Source organism: Barbus barbus, assembly GCF_936440315.1.
Source record: "Barbus barbus genome assembly, chromosome: 5".
Classification (NCBI taxonomy): domain Eukaryota; kingdom Metazoa; phylum Chordata; class Actinopteri; order Cypriniformes; family Cyprinidae; genus Barbus; species Barbus barbus.
This window is the reverse complement of record NC_136733.1, coordinates 19,593,872-19,619,070: the sequence shown is the minus strand read 5'-3', so window position 1 is coordinate 19,619,070 and position 25,199 is coordinate 19,593,872. Positions and strand designations below refer to the sequence as shown.

Here is a 25,199-nt window from a genome sequence, read left to right as displayed (position 1 = left end):
CTTAAAGCAAGCATCATTTGCTAGTGCTCAGGTTTTTATAACTCCTAACCAGTGTTGGGTAAGTTACTTTCAAAAAGTAATTAATTACAGTTACTAATTACTTCATCAATATTGTATTTAAATTACTTTACTAATTACTCTATCTGAAGAGTAACTTAGTTACTCAATAGGTAACTTAATTATTCAAATCGCTAATTAGGCTACATCTTAAAATCCGTATAAACCATAATAGAAATTAAACTCTATATTCTTTCAATTCGAGTCAAACATAGAATAGTTTAGCCTTTTAGCTTTAAAACAACTGTAATACTTAAACATTTTTATGAAAAAAATGTAACCACCTTTGGTTAACAAAGAAATACTCTGCAAAATATCTGAATAACAAAAAGGCTTAAAAGTTAAACAATACATTTCAGTTTGGCAAGATGTTCAGGAAAAGCCCAACTAGTAAAATCTGTACAGGTTTATGTCAAAATAACACGTTAACTAATGTAGGAAAGAATAAATTACAGAAATGATCTTCTCTGCTGCATAATGTCAGATCGCGCTGTTCTTATGAGGTAAATTTCTCATAGCAGGTCTTTCAAAAATGATGAATATTAGATTTTTTTTTTTTCTTAATATTTTACTTTTTTTTTTTTTTTTTTTTTTTTGTATCTAGGTGAGGGCATATGCGCGCAGGTGACTGCATATAATGAGCTCAGACACGGGAAAGACTGTACCTTGCTTTAGTTTCATACGGATTGCATAATCAGAAACATTAGTTTTTAATTTGAATTCGTTCAAGTGTCAAGTAGACACTTCAAGATTTTTAGATTCTATTGATTTTAGTCTTATGTATCGGAGTCAGAGCCGGCGCCAGGGCACCTCCATCAGAGGTGCATTTGAATTTCTGGGGGGGGGGGGCACAAATCACGTTTTGTGTGTGTGGTGGTGGGGGAGTTTCAGGGTGGGTTTGGGAAGCGTGCAATCTGTGATTGCGTGCAGTTTCTGACGCTCGCTAAAGCGTGCAATCGCTTTCTTATGTGCGCTGTTTTACCGGTTTCACTTTTGCTTTCGAAACGATCACGTTCAGCAAGAAGGGGAGAGGATGGAAAGTGGGGGGCACCGTAACTCTGCCCGCGAATGCCCCCTCTTGGTGCCGGCCCTGATTTGAGTATTTAAGGTTTCTCTGTGAATCAGGAAAATCTGAAAGTGAACGCACCCGCACGCGGAGGGTTAAAGCCGCTGCATTCAATATCTTTAGACGGTAAATTTAGAGTTCAAATTCAATATTGCTTTTAGAACTGTTGAAATTATTTACTGTATGTAACGCAAGTACTTTATAAGTAACTGTAATTAAATTACCTAAAAATTAACAGTAATCCCTTACTTTACTTTTTCAGTGGATAAGTAATTTAATTACAGTAACGCGTTACTTAGTAACGCGTTACACCCAACACTGCTCCTAACCCATCCGTAAATATTACACTCCTGCACTGTTTGTACTGCAGACATGAATGATAGTAGAGCCCTGCATTTCGGCCCAGGCCCGACGCGCCCCGACGTTTTTACGCCTCTAGGGCCGGGCTTCGGGGCAATTTCCACGTCATAGTTCAGACGCGGGCCGGGCATCAGGCCTGTTTTGGGTTTCTCCTTATTTTATATTGTAGACATCTATTGATTAGCGATGAGGAAAAATTGCCGTGCTGGTGGAAACGACAGGAGACCATGCTGCGGCGACTGGGAGCAGCTCGACTGTGTTTAGTGTCCCGCAGCAGCAGAGAGCGCAAGTGAGTTCAGAGCAGCTGAATAGTTCTGCGTTCAAATGCATGCAATAGGCTAAAGCTTGCTGAAAAACCCCAGCAAACATAACCATGAATGTGTCTGCGGGAAATAGTAAGGAGATATTTGAATTATTTACTAATAAACTAATGTTTTCTGAGTCCGTGTCGCAAGGATGAAGTTGCTGATCTCCTCATTAGACGCGCCTTTAGAGAGAAATGCGTCTTTATTGATTATGATTAAAATTATAATAAGTTTTTCAATTTTGTTTTTATTTCGTTAAGTGATAATTTAAAGCTTTCTATAGATATATTTATCATGTCTGTGAGGCTCCGGTTCAAGACGGCAGAAAGCGCATCATGTTTGTCTTCTTTGTTTTATAAAAGAACTACCTTTTGTTGGTATTGTGAGTGCACACAAATACAAGTAGACCCTTTACAGGTCCGAATGATGTATTACTCTTATCAAAAAAAAAAAAAAAAAAAAAAAAAGACGGCGTAGGCTATTTTAATTTGTTTCCACTGAAAACAATCCAAGTGTTTGCGCTGGTGTCTCCATGTCCTGCAGAGCGCACTTTAGCTTCCACTCTCCGCACAAACTTAGATATAGGCTAGCGCACATTAGTAATATAGCAGGTTTAACGCTTAAACATTATATACTTGAACTGTTTTAGTATATCTATAGATTTTATTTTAGGCAAGTCGTGATGATATGAGAAGGCTAAATTGATCAAACATAGGCTATGATCAGCTCATGCCGCTGGCCGCTTGGTCATTACTTTAAAAAAACAAAAAAACGTATAGGCTATTTAACGAACAAAAATGCTCAACGTTTTTCTAAATTAACTTAATAAAAAAACTAAACGAAATATAATAATTTTGCCATTACACACAAAACTGAACTATTTTAATAGCCGATTTTAATAACCATTTTAATAACTTCTCCTATAACAGTAGTATAAACTGTTTTAGGAGAAGGGGGGAAAAAAGACTGGCTCGGGTCGGACTCGGGCCGGTAATTCTGATAAGCTGTCGGACGTGGGCCGGGCTAGGGCCTGAGCGTCTCGGGCCAGGGCCGGGCTAGGGCCTAAATTTGAGGCCCGTGCAGGGCTCTAAATGATAGCTCAAAATTTACAGTGTGTTGAGGAGATGCTACAGCTTTTCTGAAAGATCAGACTTCCACCCTGCAGATGATAAAATCGCATAGACCCAACTCGTATCAGGGGACCAGAATATAACTTGGGGCCAAAATCATTGTTAGCCAACTATGGTCGTAAGTCCGTCTTTACCATCATAGTTTAATGATTAGGTGATTCCTAAAAACCTACAATAGATTAAACTAACATTTACATCAACGTGGTTGGAACTGCAGCTCTCAAAACTGTGGTTAGAATTTTTTTGCAAGGTTTATGCCAAAAATGTTACATTTATGTCTAAAGCAAAAAATGTATATTTAGCAATTTGCTATTGGCAATTTTTTTCTCTATAAAATGTATCAAGATATTTTCACTAAAGTAAAATATGTAAATACATTTATTCAAATACATTTAACATTTCTCTGTTTCTTTATCTGTACTGAAATGTCTGTCTTCCATCCTCAGCATCCTGAAATTGAGCCCTGACCCTAACAACCGCAAGGCCCCTACCTCGACATCCCTCTTTACCCTGGTACTGGCACTGCTTCACCCACAGAAGATCGATGAGCCTGGGAGGTGAGTGCCTGTCTCATTTTGTCATATATTTGACAAAGATCCAATATCTTAGTCTCTGCGTTGCTCTTTCTATCTCACACTCTTTGGATGTTTTCATATCTCACTCAAAATGTACTCAAACTCAAGAGCTAAAAATGCAAAGTGAACAGATGGACTGAAGAGACTCTCTGTCACTTAGTGAGAACTATTAAGAAAAAGTTTTCAGTATCTTTTCCTCTCAGTTTGTTGACTTACCTCTGAGTCTAATAGATCTCTAGATCTAGAAAGCTCTGTACGAAGACAGCTGCCATCTAAGGCAGTATCCTGTCCGTTATGGAACCTCTTGGTTCGCAAAAAATGAAAATTCTATCATTACTCACTCTCGTGTTGTTCCAAACCTTCATCTTCAGAACACAAAGTAAGATATTTTGGATAAAATCCGAGAGCTTTCTGACCCTCCATAGACAGCACTGCAACTACCACGTTCAAGGCCCAGAAAGGTAGTAAGGATATCATTAAAATAGTCCATGTGACATCAGTGATTCAACCATAATGCAATGAAGCTACTTTTTATGCGCAAAGAAAACCTAAACGAACGACTTTATTCAGCAATTTCTTCTCTTGTACAGGAATGATGTACATGGGCAGCAGTAACAGGGGCTCTCCATGCAAAAAGCTCACAAATAGCATGGAAGACTCGACTTGCAATTGATTTTCAATATTGCAGTTGAGTTAGCATGTTGCTTAGCTAACGACATGATGCTCTAATACACATAAAAATACAAAGCACACACAAACTGGATGAAACATTTCAAGTCACAACTGTTTTTAAGAATACTTTATATAATATTTTAATTATAATATTTATTTATAATTAAACTTAATAATTTGCAGTTTTGTGTTTTATCATACAAGTGGTTTTTTTCTTAATATATTGTGGCGGGAGGAGCAAACGACAGACACAGTGGGTGTGGCGTCAAGCCTCGGAGAGGTTTTTATTAAACAAATAAAGGGGAAAAATAAAGTGTCCAGGGAAAATAAAGTGTCCAAAGGAATGGGGAACCTGGTGTCCTCGCTGTGCCGCGGGGCTAGTGAAGGAGGGTAGTGTTCGTCAGGGAAGGGGCGGAGTCCGGTGGCCGCACGCGCTCCCCTCCTGGGGCCGGGCGAGCTAGTGGCGGCGGCGTCTCCTGCGTGGCTCCTTCCATCTGCTATGGTCCCGGCGTCTCTGGGGGACTCGACGGCCCGGCATCCTGGCCCGTCAGCCGCCTAACGGGTGCGGCAGTCCTCCTCGACGCTCCCTTCCTGGACCCACGAGGACACCAGCGTGCATGCACGGGGAAGAGACCGGTCTCTCGAGGAGAGGCGCGCTCGGCGTTTAAACAGCGGCGGTGATGAGGCTCTATTCACATCAGGTGCGCCTCATCTCACGCCGCCAGCCCTGGGTGTTCAGCGCCCCTCCTCTCTCACACACCCACTCCCGTCGGGAGCCTGGTGAAGGGCGGCGAATACGGGACTGGGTGGTGATGATGGACAGGGGGGAGGCAGCCGACTCGTTACAATATTCAGTCAATACAGTAGATAAAATTGCACAATTTGTTATAATGCCGTCAGAATGTCAAAATATGGCTCAAAAATGCAAAATTCGGTCACACTTTAGAATGGGGAACTCTTATTCACTATTAACTACGACATTTCCCTCAATAAATTCCTAATTTGCTGCTTATTAATAGTTAATAAGGTAGTTGTTAGGTATTGGGTAGGATTATGGATGTATAATAAGGCATTAATGTGCTTAATTACTACTAATAAATGGCTAATATTCTAGTAATATGCATGCTAATACTTGGATTTATTTCTTCATTGAGCTCTTTTGGGATTGCTTTTTCCATGTAAGATACAAACGGTCCTGCCTTTTTATAATTTGGCTAAAATTAAGTGTCTTAGGAGGAGGCATAATTAAATCTGGATCAGCCGTTGAGCCTGGAGTGCGCACATGATGCCTTAAAGTGCTGTTTCCTGAGGCATCTCACTAGGTTTTGAAACGGAGCCTGACTTTCTCCTTCACTGACTGAGTGAAATATGTCCTTAAACACCAGACTTTCATTTCCTCTCTCGTCAGGACAAAATGTCACTCTTAATTTAACGTGTTTTCTTGTACTGTGGAGTGATGGTTAGGACGGCATTCACTTTCATTTAACTTTTCAGGTCATGTGGGTCTATTCCCAACGGCATGTAATGGGTCATTGTCCGAAATGTAAAATTAAAAATATATATATATATATATATTTGTTTGAATTGGAAGTCATTTCAGGTAGAGATTTCTTATGCACCCAATATCACTTTCCACTCTGTTTGTTTCAGTTCTCTTTAGCTAACAGTAGCCAGTTCCTGAATAACATGACTTCATTTTTGGTGGGAAAACAATAGCCATATATTAGAAGAAAGTATTAGCAATTCTATGTTGCCCTATGTGTTGTTCTAATTTTAACAATTAGGTTATAATTCGTAAGTTTAAACCTCTGATCTTGACTAAAGCTTATCGGTGAATGTCTGTTTACACCCTTTATAAAAGTACATCCTTTAATTCCAAAACAGATATATTAATTTTGTAAAAGGTTTAAACGGCAATGACCGCATTAAATGCAGCTGTTAAAGAGCCTGTGATTTAATTTCAGCACAGACAAGCTTTTAAACGGTTTCTTATTTAAGTGTATCTTGCAGTCCTAAATTAATCTGCTCTATAAAATTGCAGCTGGATTTGACTCTTATCCTCAGGCAATCCTTTTGATTTTCATTCTGCTTCAAGTGCAAAGGGTCGGGTAAAATTTGTTGCCATTGCAACAGCTGTGCATTGTGTGATTTTATAAATAGTCAGAAGAAGCAGTAGACACGGACCACACCATTGTCATAATGGGGGTGTTGTCACCTATACAAAAACCCTTACATCAGCTCTCATGGGGAAATCCTCTAGCTTTTTACCGCTTGCTTTGTGTTGCTAATTGATTGATTTAATTCCTTTTTTATTTGTTTTTGTTTTTCCCCACTGTGAAACATTTCCTGAATTCTCAAGTGGGAAATTTAACATTTTAAGAAGGGCACATTCTTGATTTAGCTTTATGTAGTTCTTTCTTTCTTTCTTTTTCTTTCTTTCTTTCTTTCTTTCTTTCTAAAAACTGAACTTGTTTAAAAGGTTTACCCAACAATTATCTGTGAATGCTCAAATTTCGTTCGGTTTTGTCAGTCTTGTGTGCCCATGTCATGTTTCCCTCCCTCTTATGTCCATATTTGGTGTTTCCTTTTCCTGTCCTCGTTCTGTGTGATCATCAGTTCATTAGTTAGTCATTCACTGTAAAAAAGATGGACGACGCACCTTCATTCACTTCCATTGAAGAACAGTGAAGCCGTCAGTCTGCGCAGTAGTGAACGAAGTGAAGCCACGTCCCGCCCACACTCCTGCTGAGTCGATCACAAACACACGCCCCTGACCTTTTTTAAATTAGCCTGTACTGCTCCAATTTTTGTCTGCTGATTGCCGTATAAGAGGCTTGTTAAAATAAGGTAAATACAGCTCCAATCTCTTCTTGAAGATCCCGAAAAAGTCAGTTGGCACCTCAGTTCACTCAGAGAAGCTGTCAGTCTCTGCGAACACCCTAACTTACATCAGCGTGATAAAATCTACATCAAATGACAAAAACCATGTTTGAAAACAAAATATTTGAAGTGAAATTTTTGTTTAGTTTGTCTCGCGTCCCATTAGATTACATGGAGAGGGTGCTGTTTATGACCTATACTGGGACCCCAGCCACTTGGGGGCGATCAAAACACGATGGCTTCACTTTTGAGGACTAGTGCGGCACACACAACTCATCAGCTATTCTCTCAAACCCTTCTGTGGGGAAATTTACGCCGCTGTCCACTGCTCCCTCAAGCCTGCCCTCTGCGGGGAAATTAACGCCGCTGTCCGCGGCCAACGCAAGCCCGCAGCCATCCACGGGGAAATTAACACCGCCATCCGTGGCTATCCCAAGCCCGCCGTAAGTGGCCCACGCAAGTCCGCCAACGATTCACGTGGGAAGCCTGCCTGTCTCCAGGCCGGTGCCAGCCCCTCGTAAGCACTATGCTGTGCCTGCGCCCATGGGTCCCGGAACAGGCACCGTCCTGGAGGCCTTCCGTTCCTGAACTCTGCCCCTTGAGGCCTCCAGAGTGCCTCATGAATAAATGTCAGTCTTGTGTCCCCATGTCCTGTGTTTCCCTCCCTCTTATGCCCATAATTGGTGTTTCCTGTTCCTGTCCTCGTTCTGTGTGATCATCAGTTCATTAGTCTCCGTCTGTGTTTGATTTACTCCTCACCTGTTTCTGTTCTCCTCGTTTGATTCCCCAGTGTTCTTAAGCCTTGGTTTTCCCCGTGTCTGATGTCCGGTCTTGTGTATATGTCGTGTTTGTCTTCCCCCGTGCTCCATGTACTCCTTGGATTTTGTCATTAAAAGTAGTTTGAATGTTCTCCTAGTCTCCTCGCTCTTTGCTCCCCAGCGTAGCGATTCAGAACAAGAAGTGGTTTGGACTGTTTTGAAGATTCTTTTTAATGGTGTTTTTGCTTCCTTTTTAAAGCTTGAAAGCTCTTGTCTTGCATTCATTGGAATTGTTTTTTTTATATATATTGGAAATATGTGAGTAACTTTCGTTTCTATAAAGACTGTTTGGTGGAGTCTGAGGTTTTAAATTAGATAACTGGACTCATCTGAGATTCCACCGTATTTACTGGACAAGGAGAGACTATGAAAAAGCAGCAGAAACTATTTTAAGTCACCTCTGTTGGATTAGTATCGTGAAATTCAGCTACACATGCAAATCTGCATTGGTAAGTGTGATGTTTTCATTAGTTCTGCTCTTTCTCACAGGTACTGTAGTCTTCCTTTTGCATGTCAGTTGATATGCTACTATTACATCTAAGAGTTTGTTTGCTTTGGTTTACATCTGATGGATCAACAGTCAGGCTGGAGGAAGATTAAAAAATAATCACTTCCAGTCTTGCAGTAGTTCCTGTTGAAAAGATAACAGCACGGATTTCAAGCCCATATGTCCTGAAGGCTATATTTTGCTAGAGACTAATTTAATAATGAAGGCTGGATTTAACAGGGTTTTACCATGTAGCTCACCAAAAGTTAAAATAATTAGCAATGCATGCCACAAGTAATTTTCTTCACGCTCTTTATAATACACTTCCTCCAGTCACTGGTTTAGCCAGTAAATCAAATAAGGAATAAGGATGATTTTTTTTTATTTTATAAAAAATTTTTTATTTAACTTTATTGTAAATACCCTTGATATTATAACTTTTGCAGTAGTTCTGTAGGAATAGTCACGGAGTGAATGTCCTTGACCTACTGAGGGACTGTAACATCGGTCCTCATTATTCTGACAAATATAATTATTTCAGTTGCTATGAGGGTTTTTATTGGCTGATCCAGTTACAGTGAGTCGCAGGTCAGATTTGATTTGCCGAAGGCAGATGCGAGTGGGTGGGAGGAGGGTTAAATCCATACCATTGATTGGCCAAATTAGAAAAGTATGCTAATGTGTCTTCATTTACGTCTTTGCTCAAAGCTTCCCAAGACACCATTTGAAATGGAGAACCACGTCATTTTAATAGACCTTCCTTGAGGGAATAATAAACAATTCACTACAATCCTACACATGCTAACCGACAATTCTGTACATGCAATTCAACTGTTGTTAGAAGAATAAAAAATGGCATCTGTCAGAGCAGATTTGTTTATAAATGTTGTATTTTTTTTCAACATTGTACCAAAAAATAAACATTCAAATCATTAAATGTTAATATGGTTGCCTCAAAAGCTTGAATTTTTCATCACATGTGATCCTATGCTGCCTTAGAAGTCAATCTGAAACCAGTTTCCTTAGTACATTTCCTGGTAAATCAGGGTGGAATAAAGCACAGTTGACTAACATAACTGTGTTTATTAAAATATATCACAAATAATGGTGTGACGTTTTCAATGGCCTCTTGCAGCTTCATGGGAAGTAGGAGTGATATTACAGTGGGTTCTGTTCTTATTCACTTGGCACAGTAAATACACAGCATTGTGGATTCAGCTGAGCTTGCTATCTGTCATAGTGTGACACCATCTGTCAGTGTGTCCAGTGTAGTGTGCTTTAATAGGCCTGAATCAGCAAACTATTGGCTGAAGTTTGACTGGTTTTAATGGTTTTGTTTGACGCCTAATAGCACGTTCCACCCAAACACAGTCCGTCATTGACAGGAGCACTTGGAAGGCTATTGTTCATCTCTCTCTCTCTATCCCTCTCGGCCCACCGCCCCTTTACTATGACTGCCACTGTTCTGTCAATTTAATCTAGCAGTGGTAATCCTGTTATAGGAACGATTCGCTCAAACTCACCATGCTGTCTGTTTGTGTATTTTAGTTTTTTACAGGATGTGTGTAATCCGGCATTTGGAAGAGACTCCTACATCAGGAAAAACTGGTGGACAGTCCATTTTGTGTTGGAGTTGTCTTGAGCTCATTGTATGTATGATAATGCATTATGCTGATCCAGAGTCACTCTTGTTTTGTGTTGGTTTGAATTACACTGCTAATTCACTTCTAGCCTTGAGGAGCCGCTCAGAGACTGTTTTGACTGTCATTGAGCTGCTGTTTGAGTCACTGTCATTGTTTCTATAGAGGAGGTGGGTGTGGATGAGTGAGCGTGTCTGCTGAGTTTGGCTAACCACCCGCAGATAGGTCTGTAACCATAAATCTTTTCAGTTCTGAGGGTGGTAAAGGTCTTAACTCATCAGTTTCCACGTCCTGGTTTGTTGCACAGAGATAGCATTGAGGGGGAAAAAAACACATGCTGCAGTATTGTTACACATAAAACATGTTTTCTCCTGTACTTAATCGGTATCTTTTGTCTTATATTTGACTAATATTTAAAACGAGATGCATTGAATCATGTATCATATGGCTTCTGACGACATGTAACAGTTCATGAGTCTTATGGGTGACTGTTGTAATCCTGTTTTATGTACATTTGAGAAGCTTGAAAAGCCCTAGTTCCCATCCACGTTCATTGCATGTTCAGCATTAAAAGTATTCAAAATCCCTGCTTTTGTGTTCTATAGAAGAAATAAAGCAATGCAGGTTTGGTACATTTTTACTGAGTGATCCCTTCAAAACAAGTAGAAATTCTGCCAATGCAACAAGACAGAAGGTGCGTTCTATTCAACAGTAAGTGGACTTCACAGGGTATTCCGCCATCTTAAGTGAGCTCCAATCTGAAGGGAGCGAAGGGCACTGCAAACAGCATACAGAATTAGGGAAAATCACCCAACTGTCTTTGCGCACCACGTCACCAGTCAGAACGATGGAGCAGAGCCATTAAAAGAATATTAAAGGCTCTGCAATGGAGGGGTTCACGAATGCATTTGAGTATTCTTAAATGTTGTTGTTATTGTACAAACTTGAGTATTTATGAATGGTTATTATGGCAATGAATGTTACATTTGCATATTTTATTGTATGAAGGTGAAGCCAAGTAAAACTGATGACAAGCAGCTGAGGCTCTGTCTTTTATTTTACTTTATTTACCTCAGGAGTGCTTACTATGAGGCTGCATCTGTTAAGTCAATTATAGCTGTATTAGTCATACAGGTATAATAAACATATTTTAACTATTTATTTGATACACGATTGTATATTTATTTAAATTTGAAAGTAAAAATAAATTAAATTTAATTGTTATATTTAGGGCTGCAACAACTAATCGTTAAAGTCAATTATTATCGATAATGAAAATAATCGACAACGATTCTCATTATCGATTAGTCGTGTCTGCCCACAGTGCACGTCCAACTTCAGCAGGTTGTGTCAAATTACAGCACTGAATACTGCATTTCTATGGACAAAATGAATCTAAAAAACAGAATGAGATGCTGCGGGAGAAGTACGTGATCCAAGCTGCCCAAAACATGAGAATTGTTTCATTTAAGCTTTAAGTTAATGCATTAGAGTAATGGCTTGCCCTGTCAGGCGCTTTCCTCAGCGCAAAAACTTTAAGTTTACGGTCATATCCTTATCTATAAATGTCACACGTTCGCGCGAGCATTTCCATTTTTGCATAAATGTGTGTCCTGACAGTCTGCGTTAAGTTTAAAACACCGAATGAGCAGCGGGCGCGTGCACGCGCGTCAGACAGACGGAACACAGAGAGGGAAGAAATATCCATTGTGCTGAAATATCGGTTGTTGAAAGTTAAATTAAGGTTTAAAAGTCAACATGCAGGGCGAGTATAATGAGACTAGGAACTGTTAAGGAATAACGTGTAATTCTGAATATAAATATCAGACGCTTTATAGCCGCCTTATTACAGGATAAAGAAATGACAGTAAGACGTGACTGAATAAGTGTTCCTGCAGAACATTCCTCTTACCGTTTTTGTCTTATCTTTTATTTTATTTTTTTAATAGAGATTTAAACTATATTCACTATATAGGCCTACAATGCTTAACAAATTTATGTAAGGTTTTTAACAAATTACGTAAGGTTTGTGCCACTGCTGCTCTAAACTAACAGCATTGGTTATAACCAAAGATTACCAATTTTTTAATTACCAATCCTAATTTTTTTTTTTTAATAGCTAGTAAGGTGGTTGTAAAGTTGAGATATTGGGTAGGATTAGTGATGCAGAATATGTGCTTTGTAGGTACTAATAAACAGCCAATATGTTATTAAAGGGGACCTATTATGCTCCTTTTTACAAGATGTAAAATAAGTCTCTGATATCCCCAGAGTGTGTATGTGAAGTTTTAGCTCAAAATACCCAACAGATAACTTTTTTTATAGCTTGTTAAAATTGCCACTTTTAGGGTGTGAGCCAAAACGCTCAGACTTGGAGTATGTTGCTTTGATGCAAATGAGCTGGTGCTCCCGGAGAAGAGGGCGGAGCTTCAAGAGCTTGAGCTTGCATTAGCAGTGCTAGCCTTTGCAAATAAACATTTAACTATTAGTACAAGCCTGTTATCTTTACAGAAAACGTATTCCGTTTAAAAGTCAGTCATCTGATTGTACTGTGCATAATAAATTTGCGTTTGTGAATTACACATAGCTGGTTTCATGGTGCATGGCATGCTATCACAAACTTTATAAGTCCCATTCATGATTATGAGCTCAACAAACTCAAGCGATCAACTCGCATTGCTTTCATATGCAACTTTTAACCACCACATTCCTATTCACGATCATTCATGAAGGCAGCACCATTGAAAACAGACAGAGACAATGGTAGCTTTAGCATCATTAGCCTTACAGAGTGCCAAGAAGCTCTTTCAGAAGGGCAATTTGAAAAACAAACGCGTGATACTTACTTTGTCTGGAGCAAACGTTTGCGCACGAAGCATTGGTATTGATCCCTACACGTATTGGGGACTTTACCAATTTTTTCCAGGACATTTCCTTAGACAATGAAACTTAACCACAGTGTCCTCAGCGGCTCAGATGGAGGGAGTCTATGGAGACTCCTATGTTGGTTAGTGCATTCCAAAACACAACACTTGAAATGCCTCTTTGGCGCTGACATTTTATATCTCCAGCAGCTACAGCAAGTAATCAGTAATGACAGAGGCGGACCACAGCTTCTCATTCAGGGCTGTGTTCTGAGAGACTGTTTATGATTTTTTTTAGATTATGAAAATTAGTGGGTGGATTTTTACCATTATAGGCTGATGTTTTCACACACTCAATCCACACAACTGTGTACAAACGCCTTATAAAACTGATTTTTGCATAATAGGTCCCCTTTAATAGGTATGCTAATAAGCAACTAGTCAATAGTGAGGATTGTTCCCTATACTAAAGTGTTACTAAAATGTTTTTAATTAAAGATCACGAGACAACATGAATTTGTAATAAATGTAAAAATGTGCACAGATAAATCTTTTATAATCTACAGTACTAAATAAAATTAAGAATAGTCAATTTCATAGTGACTTTAATATTATGCAATTTAGCCTCAGATATTTTGGTTCTACTCAATTTCTCTTTTAAGGATGTTTAGATGGTTTACTGGTACTCAAAACAATGTCACTTATTCATTTTTCTCAAATCTCAACCCACGGTCATAGTCTCCTCTCATCGTGCTTTCTGAGAGCAGCAGTAGAGACTCCATGCTGATTTGTCCTTGTGGGTAAGCCACTGAGTGAGACCTCCGCTGGGAACTGTGTGGGAGAGAGAGCTGTGAACACCCTCTGATTAAACCTGCTCCTCACACATACTGAAGACTACATGTGTGAGGACCTTACGTGTGTGTGTGTGAGAGAGAAAGAGAGAGCGATAAAATGGCATGGTGTTCTTCTGTATCAGCAGTCCTTTTTGTCAGCTGGCCCATGCCAGCTCTTCTACTTTTATCAGTGACCTTCAGCACCTGTTTAGGCTGTCTTCTCCTCCTTGTCTTTTTGTAGCTCAGGTGAGCTTTCACAGTCATGCTGATTTTAGCCCACACTGCACGTACAGCTGATAATACTTTTCTCAGGGTTATTGTCAAAAACTCATTTGCATAATATCTAGGACTTTTGCCAAGTACGTTTAAAGCTTTATATGTTTGTTCTTTTATGGAGATATGTTGACTTTCTCTTTCTTCAACAAATATGAACGGGTAGATGGTTGTAGAGCCTGAAGCTATTTTTCACAGCTTGGTCATTCATTGTAGCTTTCGTTGTAATAACCAGATATGTTTTTTTTTTTTTTTTTTGTCATTGCTGATCTATAAGCTATTCTCTTTCTCCTGTATATGTCTTGGCCGAGATTTTGAAATTTCATCTGGGTTTTGGCTGAAGGTAATAATGACTGAAAATAAATTTGACCGATAGTGTGCAGGCATTGTACATAACTGATCAATTGTGGAAGTGCAAGAAGGTGGGATCTACTGAGAACAGTCAAATATAATATATGAGGACTGTAGAAAGCACATCATGAGGAAAGCAATGCCAAAACCCAGACATCTTGGGCAATTTAGAAATCCTGGCCAGGACACATACAGAAAAAGAGGACATATGGTCTGTGCTTAATAACCGGAAGTTGTTGCTACATCGCACTGAAATGGTTTGACAAACACTATTTTTATTTCCTATTTTTTCTTATATTGAAACAAGAAATTGTAGTGGAACTTATTTAAAACAAAGCTAATTATTATGATACAGTTAGTCCACAGACATGGACGAAATCCAGAAAAGTCCAGTTTAGTTTTTACTGAGTCTTTAAAACTGTACAGTATGCTTGCATATTCAAAGAGGGATGTTCTGGACTGCTGGAGAGGAAAGAGTTACCCTGTGACTCTCTGGGATGTTGTGTGTGCAAAATCAATAATGGTAAACAATCATCCCTCTGGGATCACATTGTTAGGTCTGTCAGTCCAATGTTGATTGATTTGCCTGACTCACCCATGCCAATAATCTCTTTCTCTCTAACTCTCTTGCTGGGGTGTCTCCAGGAAGGATTCTGGGTGAGTCAGTTGCTTAGAGAGGAGTTGGAAGTTTTCAGTCAGACATTTTTCTGCAGTCTTTGAACACACCATCCTAATCAGGCTGGGGAGGGGGATTCACCACAGCAACTGGAGCTGCTGCTTCCTCTGTGTGCAGCCAAAAATAATCTTCCCAAGCAGTACTTGTCTTGTTTTCCTGTTAAAAAATCGAAACACCCTTGAAACAACATACAGTTACTTGAGAAGCAAAATTGTGTATGTGGCTGCATGTAACTAAATCAACTAAATTATATGTGCATTTTTCTAACCTCGTTGGCAAATTATTATTTTTTTAAAACCGTATCTATGACTGGTTTTCCAGTAAAATATCTCTAGACAATTACAATGTCAGAAGCAAAAAATAATTTTAGAATTTGATTTTGATATCTTTCTCAAGCCATTGGCATATTGTTCTGAAAATGTATTATGCCTGGTTTTCCAGTAAAAATAAATAAATACAGTTTTTCTGGGAACGTGCATTAAAGATTTTAAGGAATATATTTTAAATTAATTCTCCCTCTCCCTCTCTCCCTCTCTCCCTCTCTCTACATTTTACTTCAGAAGCAAATCTCTATAATCATTTTATAGAACATAATTCATTTTAAAAAATATATTAAAACATTGCGTTCTGTATTTATCATTATTTTCCTGTAAAAAAAAAAAAAAACTTATGGGAGAAGCAAAATTGTTATTGTGTGGGTGCTTTTGTGCACCTGTCTTTGTGTGTATGGATGTCTTTTTGGCCTCTGACTCAGATCATCAAGGTGGTTGCCCTCAGGATTTCGTACATGTTTTGAACTAGAGACAGGAGGGAGGGGAGCTCACTGTCATTTCATTTCCTCTGGCATTCCAGCACCTTCTCACGTCTACACCAATTACTGCTGCCTTCTGATGGGTTCGGTATGCGCACCATCACTTTTGATCACACCTCACAGGAACACGAGCACCATGACTTATTTCTGACATGATATCTCTAACAACATGCCATACACCGTCATGCATGGAAACAGACGTCATGTTTGCAGCGGTGACTCATGTCTCAGTAGACCACATGCTGCTGCATGTTTCAATCACCTCTCGTCTCCTCATCAGTTTAGAGAAACTGCTCTTCATTCTAGGTTAGCTGTCAGGAAACGAATGAAACTGTGGCTAATTGTTTGTTGATTAATATGATATCACCGCTCGTCTCAAGCGTCGTCTAATTCCAGATGAAAGTCTGCTGCAAAATGTCACTCATCATAATGCTCCAAAAATGTCAAAAGTTTGGTATTTAGTGAAGACATTTGGACAAAGCTGTGCAAGTGTACGAGCTGTCATTGCATGTGAGTGTGTACAAATTGTTTTCTGAAAGAAATATGCCTGGTTCAGTACTAAGTTAAGCTCAGTCTACATTTGTGACATTATGATGTTTGCCACCAGATAAATTATTTCTCTTTTAAAAAAAAAAGTCAACATGATTTTAGTATGAAAAATCACTTACCTTTTTTGTGTAAAATTCTAATTTTACAAGTTTGTTACCATTACAAAGTAAAGCCTATAAAGCAAAAAAAACACTTCTCAATAATTAACTTGCTTATATAAATTTGTTTCATATTTCTGCTTTTAAATACGCCAAAATTGGGCCCCATTCACTTATGTTTTAATCAGGGGTTGTAAACAAGGTTAGCTTATACCGTAACCTAAAAAATAAAATAAGGCGATTCCGACAATCTCACAATTCTGGCTTTTGCATTTCTGACTTTTTTTTTCTTAGAATTGGGAGTTATAAATTCAGAATTGCAGGATGTAAACTCGCAGTTGCAAGTTATAGGCCTAAAGTCAGGCATTATATTCTGACAAAAAAAGCCAAAATTGTGAGATGTAAACTCGCAATTACGACAAAAGTCAGAATTGTGAGAGAAAAAATTGCAATTACCTTTTTTTTTTTTTTTTTTTTTTTTTTTTTTTAATTCAGTGGCGGAAACAGGCTTTCACAGGGAACACACAATCTCTATTAACTAAGAGTTTCCCCTCACTAAACTCCTAATTTGCTGCTTATTGATAGTTATGTAGTTGATTTGTAGTAGTGTTTAGGTTATTGGGTAGAGTTAAGGAACTAGAATATGGTTATGCAGAATAATACAATATGCGCTTTATCAGTACTAATAAACAATCAATATGCTAGTAATATTGTAAAAATAGTGAATAGTGTTCTCTTATCTGAAGTGTTATCCTTTTTTTTTGTGGTAAGCATAAGCAATATTGTGTCACAAATATAGTTGTACCAATTGAGCTTTGGACTGGAAAATTCCTTGAAATCATCCTTGTTAGAGCACTACCACTAAAATATTTATTTTTATGGATTTATATTTAATATTTTTTTAAATAAATTTGATTTCAACGACTAATCAGCTTGTCTTTTGTCAATTAGTCGACCATCCTGCCCATTCCTATTTTTGAGAACCTCCTCTTTTGTTCACAACGTGTCACTGTACCCTACTCTGACACGGTTTGTGCAAGTAGGTCACATGTAGTCTAGTCTAGATAATAGTGCTGTCTTTCACTTGTACCGAATGTACATGAATACCCTCAGGAGCTCATTCAGACAAGTGTTAATGTGAAAACATGAGCAGTCAGATAGCTTGACGAGTTTGAATGCGAGTTCTCTTATTAAATTGATTATCTTATTCGGCTTATTTTGTGGTGCTTGGTGGGTTTGTACTGCTCTTTGCATTTCTAGCTGTTGTGTGGGGATGAATTGTGAGCTCACAGTAAAGGCAGGTAGAAATACTTCCAATACTTCTGCTACCATAAATAATTGCTTTATTTTCATAGACTATGACTAAATGTAGGATAATTTCACTGATTCGTGCATGTGTGAAAATTTTCATATCTTTATACATCAACTACAGCTAATCTTGATATGTGGTAGGATAGTAAATGTCACTATGAATAAAACATCATCAGCTACAACAAGGTTAATGATGGATTTTTCCCCTGGTGAGTGCTCAGAAATTTGATTGCAGGTGAACTAGTGTTAATTCTCATTGGAAAACATTAAAGAATCTAATGCATCCCAGACAAGTGCCCCAGCATATTATGAAACTTAATGACATTTTGTATTAGGCATCTGATATGACTGGAGTATATCAGAGTATATAAAATCATGTGGTGTCTCAAACTCTGTACATCTTCATACAGACAGAAAGCACATTCTGTCAAGATTAAGTAAAAATGCTGTTTTAAATAGTTTATCAAGTGCCTTAAGAAGTACCTTTTTTAATTTAACTACTTTAATTTTTATTCATTTCCGTATTAAACATTCTTTGACTTTTTATTTTCTAAATTTGTCATGCTTTTGTAAAACCTGTGAAAAATTAAACAGGTTTTGCTAATAAAACTTTATTGATTTATTTATTTGGTTTAAATACAATGTTGTCCAAGAGTACTATTCTTTTCTTTGTATGTAATACCTGAGGAAAAAAAAAAACTACTGAGTGTACCTTTTAATGGACTGCTTCAGCTGTTACTGTTTCAAGGTATATATCTGGTTTTTGTTTGTTTTTCTACAGGTGGTGCTTGAGCGGAGTCCTACTGGGAGAAGTAATGCCCTGTGTGTAGACCTTCCCCATTCCAATCATGAGCCACCAGGAGGCACCGCATGGCCAGGAGTTGAGGGAGGCGGCTGAGGCAGACTTGGAGCGTCGGGGCCCCGAGGGCCAACAGCCCCCCTCTTCCCACCGTAGACGCCACGACAATGGAGATGGCACCTCCCGCTCCAGTCGACCCCGCAACCACGGTTCGCAGAATAACCACTACCAGTCCCAACAGCAGGGGGCCCCACGCTACCGCAGGTACGAGGGTTCTAACGGAGGGACGAACCGCACGCGTGCCACGAGAAGGACTGCGGAAGAAGGTGACACTGAGCAGCAACCCGTTCAGCAGCCCATACCGAGACCTGCAGTGACACGCTATCGTAGACAGGGAGACAACGAGGCCCGAATCCGGGCTCAGCAACAGAGACAGCGGGAGAGGCAGCAGAGAGACGCAGAGAGAGCCGAACAGCACAGGCTGGAACATCAACAGCATCTCGTCACGCCTACACAAACCATGCCGGCCAGTAGAGAGCCGGAGGAAGCTGAGGAAGACGAGGGCGATGGTGGCAGTGCTTTGGCCCGATCCGCCAGCACCGAGAGCGGCTTCCACAACCACACAGACCGGGCAGAGGGGGATGCAGTCATGGTCCTGGAAGCAGAGCCCGAAGACGAAAGCACATATGGTATCCCGCTTCGCCCGGAATCGGAGGAGTACACAGAGAGCGCAGAGTCAGAGCAACAGCACGGTGGTCCAGCTTACCTCCAACCCCAATACCCACCTCAGCCCCCGCCACTACCTCGAGAGCCCCTGCCCAATGCTGAGAGGCCCCATGATGCAGAGACGCTAAACCCCAATTACTCCAATTATGTTTACACTCAACCCATGTACCGCAGTCCCACCGGAGCAGGAGAGGCCCGTGAAAGTGGAGCAACAGAAGATGAGCCGTACTCTGAGCCCTACGCTGAATACACCCTTCAGGAGCATGTTTATGAGGAAATCACGGATGCCCCTTCGACCAAAGCCGAAGGACAGACTCCACAACAACGCAGGGCAGAGTTCAGGCTCTTCGATCGTGACCTCTATCAGCAACAAGAGGCTGTTGGGTCCAGGCTCCACCACTACGACGAGCGATCCGACGGAGAGTCGGACAGTCCCGAAAAGGAAGCAGAGTTTGCCCCGTACCCCCGTGCAGACAGCTGCGAACAGGATGAGGACATTGACCAGATCGTGGCAGAGGTGAAGGAGAGTCTGAGCTCACAGAGCCTGGAGCGTGACGCCATGGGCCTGGACAAGGATGAGAATGAAGAAGAGTGGCCTGAGTCAGAGTCCCATGGTCAAATGGACGAAACCAAACCCAATGAGCCAATGGGCGAAAGAGAGGGTGTAGAACAGCCTCTTAGAAGTCCCTTAGAAGAGCCAGCTCCAGTTGTAAAGAGCAGTCGTGAGAAGAGAGATGCAATCTCACTGGCTATTAAGGACATCAAAGAGGCAATAGAGGAGGTGAAGACAAGGACGGTCCGTTCGCCCTACACGCCAGACGAGCCCAAAGAACCCATCTGGGTAATGAGGCAGGACCTGAGTCCTACGGCAGAATCTGACCTGCAGCCGTCTCTGGGGGCTGATGTGAGTATGAGATGTACCATGTTCTGTTGATTTCTTAGCATTTTACGTCTTGTAGCATCATCACTGCTGTTGTTTTCAGTTTTATTTTTGTAGTATAATCTTGCTTACAAAGCTTCACTTTAAGGGACAGTTCACCAAAAAAAAAATTTATTCTGGCACCATATACTCCTTCCAAACACAAGACTTTGGTTAACCTTTGAAAGAAAAATTAATATATTTTTAATAAACCCTAAAGGTTTTCGTTTATCCATTGAAAGTCCATGTAACCAAACTTCCAAAAAAGGTCATAAAGGCCTGTTTATCAAAACTGTTCATCATATAAAGTGATCATATCTCTTTACGGGACTTGAAGTTAACCACTCAACATGATTCATTTTATGACACCAACCTTTTTGGATCTTGGTTACCTGGACTTTCAGTGACGAGACATAAACCTCTCAGGTTTTATTAAAAATATTTTCATTTGTGTTTTCAAAAATTATAATTCATTATTAATTACTCACCCTCGTGCCTTTCTAAATGCATAAGACCTTCATTCATCTTCGGAACTCTCCATAGAGAGCAAGGGTACTTCCACGGTCAAGGCACAGAAACATAGTAAATAGATCATTAAAGTAGTCCATGTGACATCAGTGGTTCAAACGTAACTCAACGCATGCACATGCATTCCTCTGCTCATAAACAAGGCCTCTGCTCATAAAACTGCATATTTTACGTCATAACATACATTTTTACGATAATGGCAGAGGACTGGACGAGGAGAAGAGAAATTGTTGAATAAAGTTGCTATTTTTGTTTTCTTTGCGCACACAGTATTCTCGTAGCTTCGTAAAATTACAGTTGAACCACTGACGTCACGTGGAGGGTCAGAAAGCTCTTGGATTTCATCAAAAATATTGTAATCTTTGTTTAGAAGATGAATGAAGGTCTTCCGGGTTTGGAATGGCATGAGGGTGAGTAATTAATGACAGAATTTTCATTTTTGGTTCAACTAACCCTTTAAGATTAACCAAAGTCTTACGGGTTTGGAATGAATTGAGGGTGAGAAAAAAATGACAGGATTTTCATTTTTGGATGATCCATCCTTTTAAGGACATTTACTGTACATTACGCATTTACATTCTTCATCTGTCTGTCCAAGTATTCATGACACAATGCATTATCAGATATTTGAAGGATTAAATACACTTCACCTTTACTTTCCTTCAGAGCAAGTACTCAACACAGAGACCAGTTGTAGCCCAGGTCAGACTTTGCAAAAACTGGATGAGTACAATTTCAGTTGGACACAACATTTTATGCTGATTTTACCCTACACAATTTTAGCTCTGATTCTCCAGCAGTTTAGCCCTGATTTGCCAACAGTTAGGAAACTGAGCCTTGAAATCACAGGCCCTTTCACATGAATGATCACAATGTGTGAATTTAAGGACGTGATCTGAGACATGTCGCAGAAGCCCAAGAACAGGTTACATTTTCTAGACTTTTCTGCGACTCCTGCAGTCATGCAGTGTAAAATTTATTTTAAGTCTGTTGGATTTGAAGTTCTAAGCGGGGTGGACAAACTTTTTGACTCAAGGGCCACATCAAATTTTCCACATTAAGTGAGGGGCCGCATAATGTTTATGACAAATTAAGCTTTTTTTTTTTTTTTTTAATTCTAAATTGACACTCACTTACTACTGTACTATGTATACTTGTACGTACATGGCAGTTATTTTCTTGTACCATCTCTACCTATTTTTATGAGCACTTTGACACACATATAAGTTGCATTGGTGTACAAGTCTATGAATAAGACACATTTTATCATTTCATTCAGAAATAATGTAAAATAAACGAAACGTTTACAAACATTAGAAATGTTTTTATATTCCCTACACTCCACAAAAAGTCCTGTAAATTTAGCAGTTCAGAATAGAAAAAAAGAACGAAAACATAAGTAAAAAACAAATTATAGTGGCATTCACCATAAACGTATATTATAAATGCCCAGCCTTAAATATTTAAAGCGAAACTGAAACTAGCGGCGTGGTTGCTGGAATATGCACAATTTAAACTCCCTTGCCTTTTCTCATTTATCACCAATCCTGATGAGCACGCTTTGTACTTGACCTTGATTGCTTTATATAAATCACCTTGGAAATTACAGCACGTTTCAGATAAAAAAACCGCGATTTGTAATCCAGAAAAAACAGTACTATATCCATTTTCATAAAAATGTGTGTGGGGAAACAGAATCAGAAATCATATCTTTGCAAGATAAAATGACAAATTATTTCCATGTTTTCCCCAAATGACAGCACCCGTGAGCAGGAGGATAACACTGCCGTTTGTTCTGATACTGGAAAGTATTTTAAGCATTTTTAAAACTGTTCCAATACAAGGCTTTTTTCAAAACAAATGAACACTTTCACATTTTTAAAACATGTAACTTATTTACTATTGTGCCAGTTTTGTAGTGTATATAGCTATTTTGACTTTTTGTATTCGCTGTGCGGCTTGAACGCGGCGTCCGTCAAAAATAGACGCGGCACCTGTCTTTAGTGAAGCCGCGCGGAGAGTCGCTTCTGAAACGTGCCGCGGATTGACTGGAGCGGCGGGATGGTGTAAATCAGGGGTTATATACCGCACTACATGCTACAGCGCCATGTATTGGATTTTACTGATATTGCATATTGGAACAACTGCATCACGGACTGGATGAAGACGCCCGTAGTTTGCCCACCTCTGCAGATTCTTTTTTTTTTTTTTTAAATCCCTCGCAGGCCACCACAGGAGTGATAGCGGGCCGCAGATGGCCCGCGGGATGTAGTTTGGACACCCCTGTTCTAAAGTATGTGGGCAACATTAGTCTGAAAAAAATAAGACCCTGTGATTGTTATAACATACTGGCTTTAAATCTAATTTAACAAAATTAAATAGAAAAAAGAAACCAGTTCCCAGACATTCCACCCCTCGGCAGCTAGGGTTTGGCTCAGTTTTGCTGGTTAGCATGGATAGCTTTTGCTGGTAGATGCTGTAACTACACCTTTCTGAGGACAAGGAAAGGTTTCTCCATTTAATTTCCATTTATAGTAATTGTAGGCCTATAATCTGACAGAATAATAAATTATTTAAAAAAAAATCTAAATCATTGTTATTATATAACAGGCGGTTAGACCAAAAATCTGTATCATGTTTATTTTTTTTTATAATTTATTTTTTTTGTCCCTGACTGTGCCTTTATATGAATCAGATTGCATTTTAATCACAATCCAAACAAACATGCTGCATTATAAAATAAGCAGTTTGACTGTATCATTTCAAAATGTAACACAAAAACAGAATGTTCTGACCTTAGCTTTGTGAAATTATGCTAAATAAAACATATCCAGGAAACCGAAATGGCAGATGAGCTGAATGAGAACGCAAATTCACTCTCTACCAACAGGTGGCGTTTATGGAACCAGCAATAGAACGATTCCTTGGTTACTGCTGACAAAGCAGAGCTGCACTTTTAAATACTACATTAAAGGTGCCATAGAATGGAAAACTGTATTTACGATGGCATAGTTGAATAATAAGATTTCTGTACATGGAAATGACATGCCGTGAGCCTCAAACACCATTGTTTCTTCCTTATGTAAATCTTGTGAATAAAAAAAGACCACTGAAAAATAGGCGAATCAGAACATAACACAAACTGTTATAACAGTCGGGATCACTAATAGTTACGCCCCCAACATTTGCATATACCCGCCCATGTTCTAGGCCAGCCGCCAGCCGAGCCATCAGAAGGTATTGTGAAGAAACCAGCGAGGACAACAGCGAAAATGGCAGATCATGGAAATAAATGATATGTTCCAGGCTGTGCAGGGATGGGTTGGTGTCTGTATTCAGAAAGGCACGGAAAGCAAATAACGCGTTCTAATATAATAACGCGAGCCACTAAAGGGACATGATTAGCTCCTTGCTAGCGGTAGCCTGTTACATTACAGTACATAAGATTTAACTTACCACATAAACAGAGTAAGGAGAGATGACTGAGGATGATGGCAAATGATCCTGAGCACCACTGACAAGCATCTGATCTTGTAAAATGTGTGGTAAGTACTGCTGCTCCATAGTATAAACAGAGTTTGTGCGATCATGAATCTCGAAAGTGAAAGTAAAATGCGATCGTGCATTTGAAAACAGTTTCAGTCCCCCCGCATATTAATAGTGGCTTCCTGATGCCCGCATTTTATTTACAGTATAATTACCCCGAGATATAACTGCGACAGTATTGAAATATGTTTTCCCTGTGTTTCCTTCCTGCTGCGAGCTACTGAAATGAGCAGCACTGTGAAACAGCCAATTAGAGCAGAGCTCAACATTATTATTCATAACCCTTCAAAATAAGCCTATAACAGATCATTTCATTCTAGGGAGAAATCCTAGGGTTGTAAATGCACATGTAAAATCGTTTCTGGAGAATTTTAGCCCTTACTTAAGCCACATACAGTATCTCACAGAGTACACCCCTCATATTTTTGTAAATATTTTATTATATCTTTTCTTGTGACTACACTGAAGAAATTACACTTTGCTACAATGTGAAGTAGTGAGTGTGCAGCTTGTATAACAGTGTAAATTTACTGTTCCCTCAAAATAACTCAACACACAGCCATTAATGTCTAAACCGCTGGCCACAAAAGTGAGTACACCCCTAAGTGAAAATGTCCAAATTGGGCCCAATTAGCCATTTTCTCGCCCCGGTGTCATGTGACTCGTTAGTACAATGCAAATACATTAAAAAACCATATGTGTATGAGCATTAACGTGTTTCATGGAACGGAAGATATGATGACTAGCTGCCTGTAAGTATTGTAATGGTATAAAAAGTCAAACTTCAGAGGCATGTCATCAATAACCTTTATTGAAATGTAAATGCACATCCAAGCTTAGCTGCAGGAATCTGTGAGGGCAACGGACGAAGAGAAAGCACCTGTTTGATAAATGAGCCAGTAGTGGAGAAATAATAACTTAAGAA

At 39.4% G+C, this 25,199-nt stretch overlaps 1 protein-coding gene across 2 annotated transcripts in view; it reads left to right on the top strand.

Annotated features, from left to right (window-relative positions):
* Positions 1 to 25,199, top strand: part of LOC306870236 (amyloid-beta A4 precursor protein-binding family A member 1-like) — a 68,434-nt gene that overhangs the window by 23,000 nt on the left and 20,235 nt on the right. For both annotated transcript variants that reach the window (XM_079417382.1, XM_079417383.1), the window contains exons 2-3: positions 3,365 to 3,475; positions 18,538 to 20,185. In XM_079417382.1, the coding sequence (XP_079273508.1) occupies positions 18,605 to 20,185 (1,581 nt within the window). In that variant the 5' untranslated portion in view covers positions 3,365 to 3,475; positions 18,538 to 18,604. The remainder of the gene's footprint in view (positions 1 to 3,364; positions 3,476 to 18,537; positions 20,186 to 25,199) is intronic.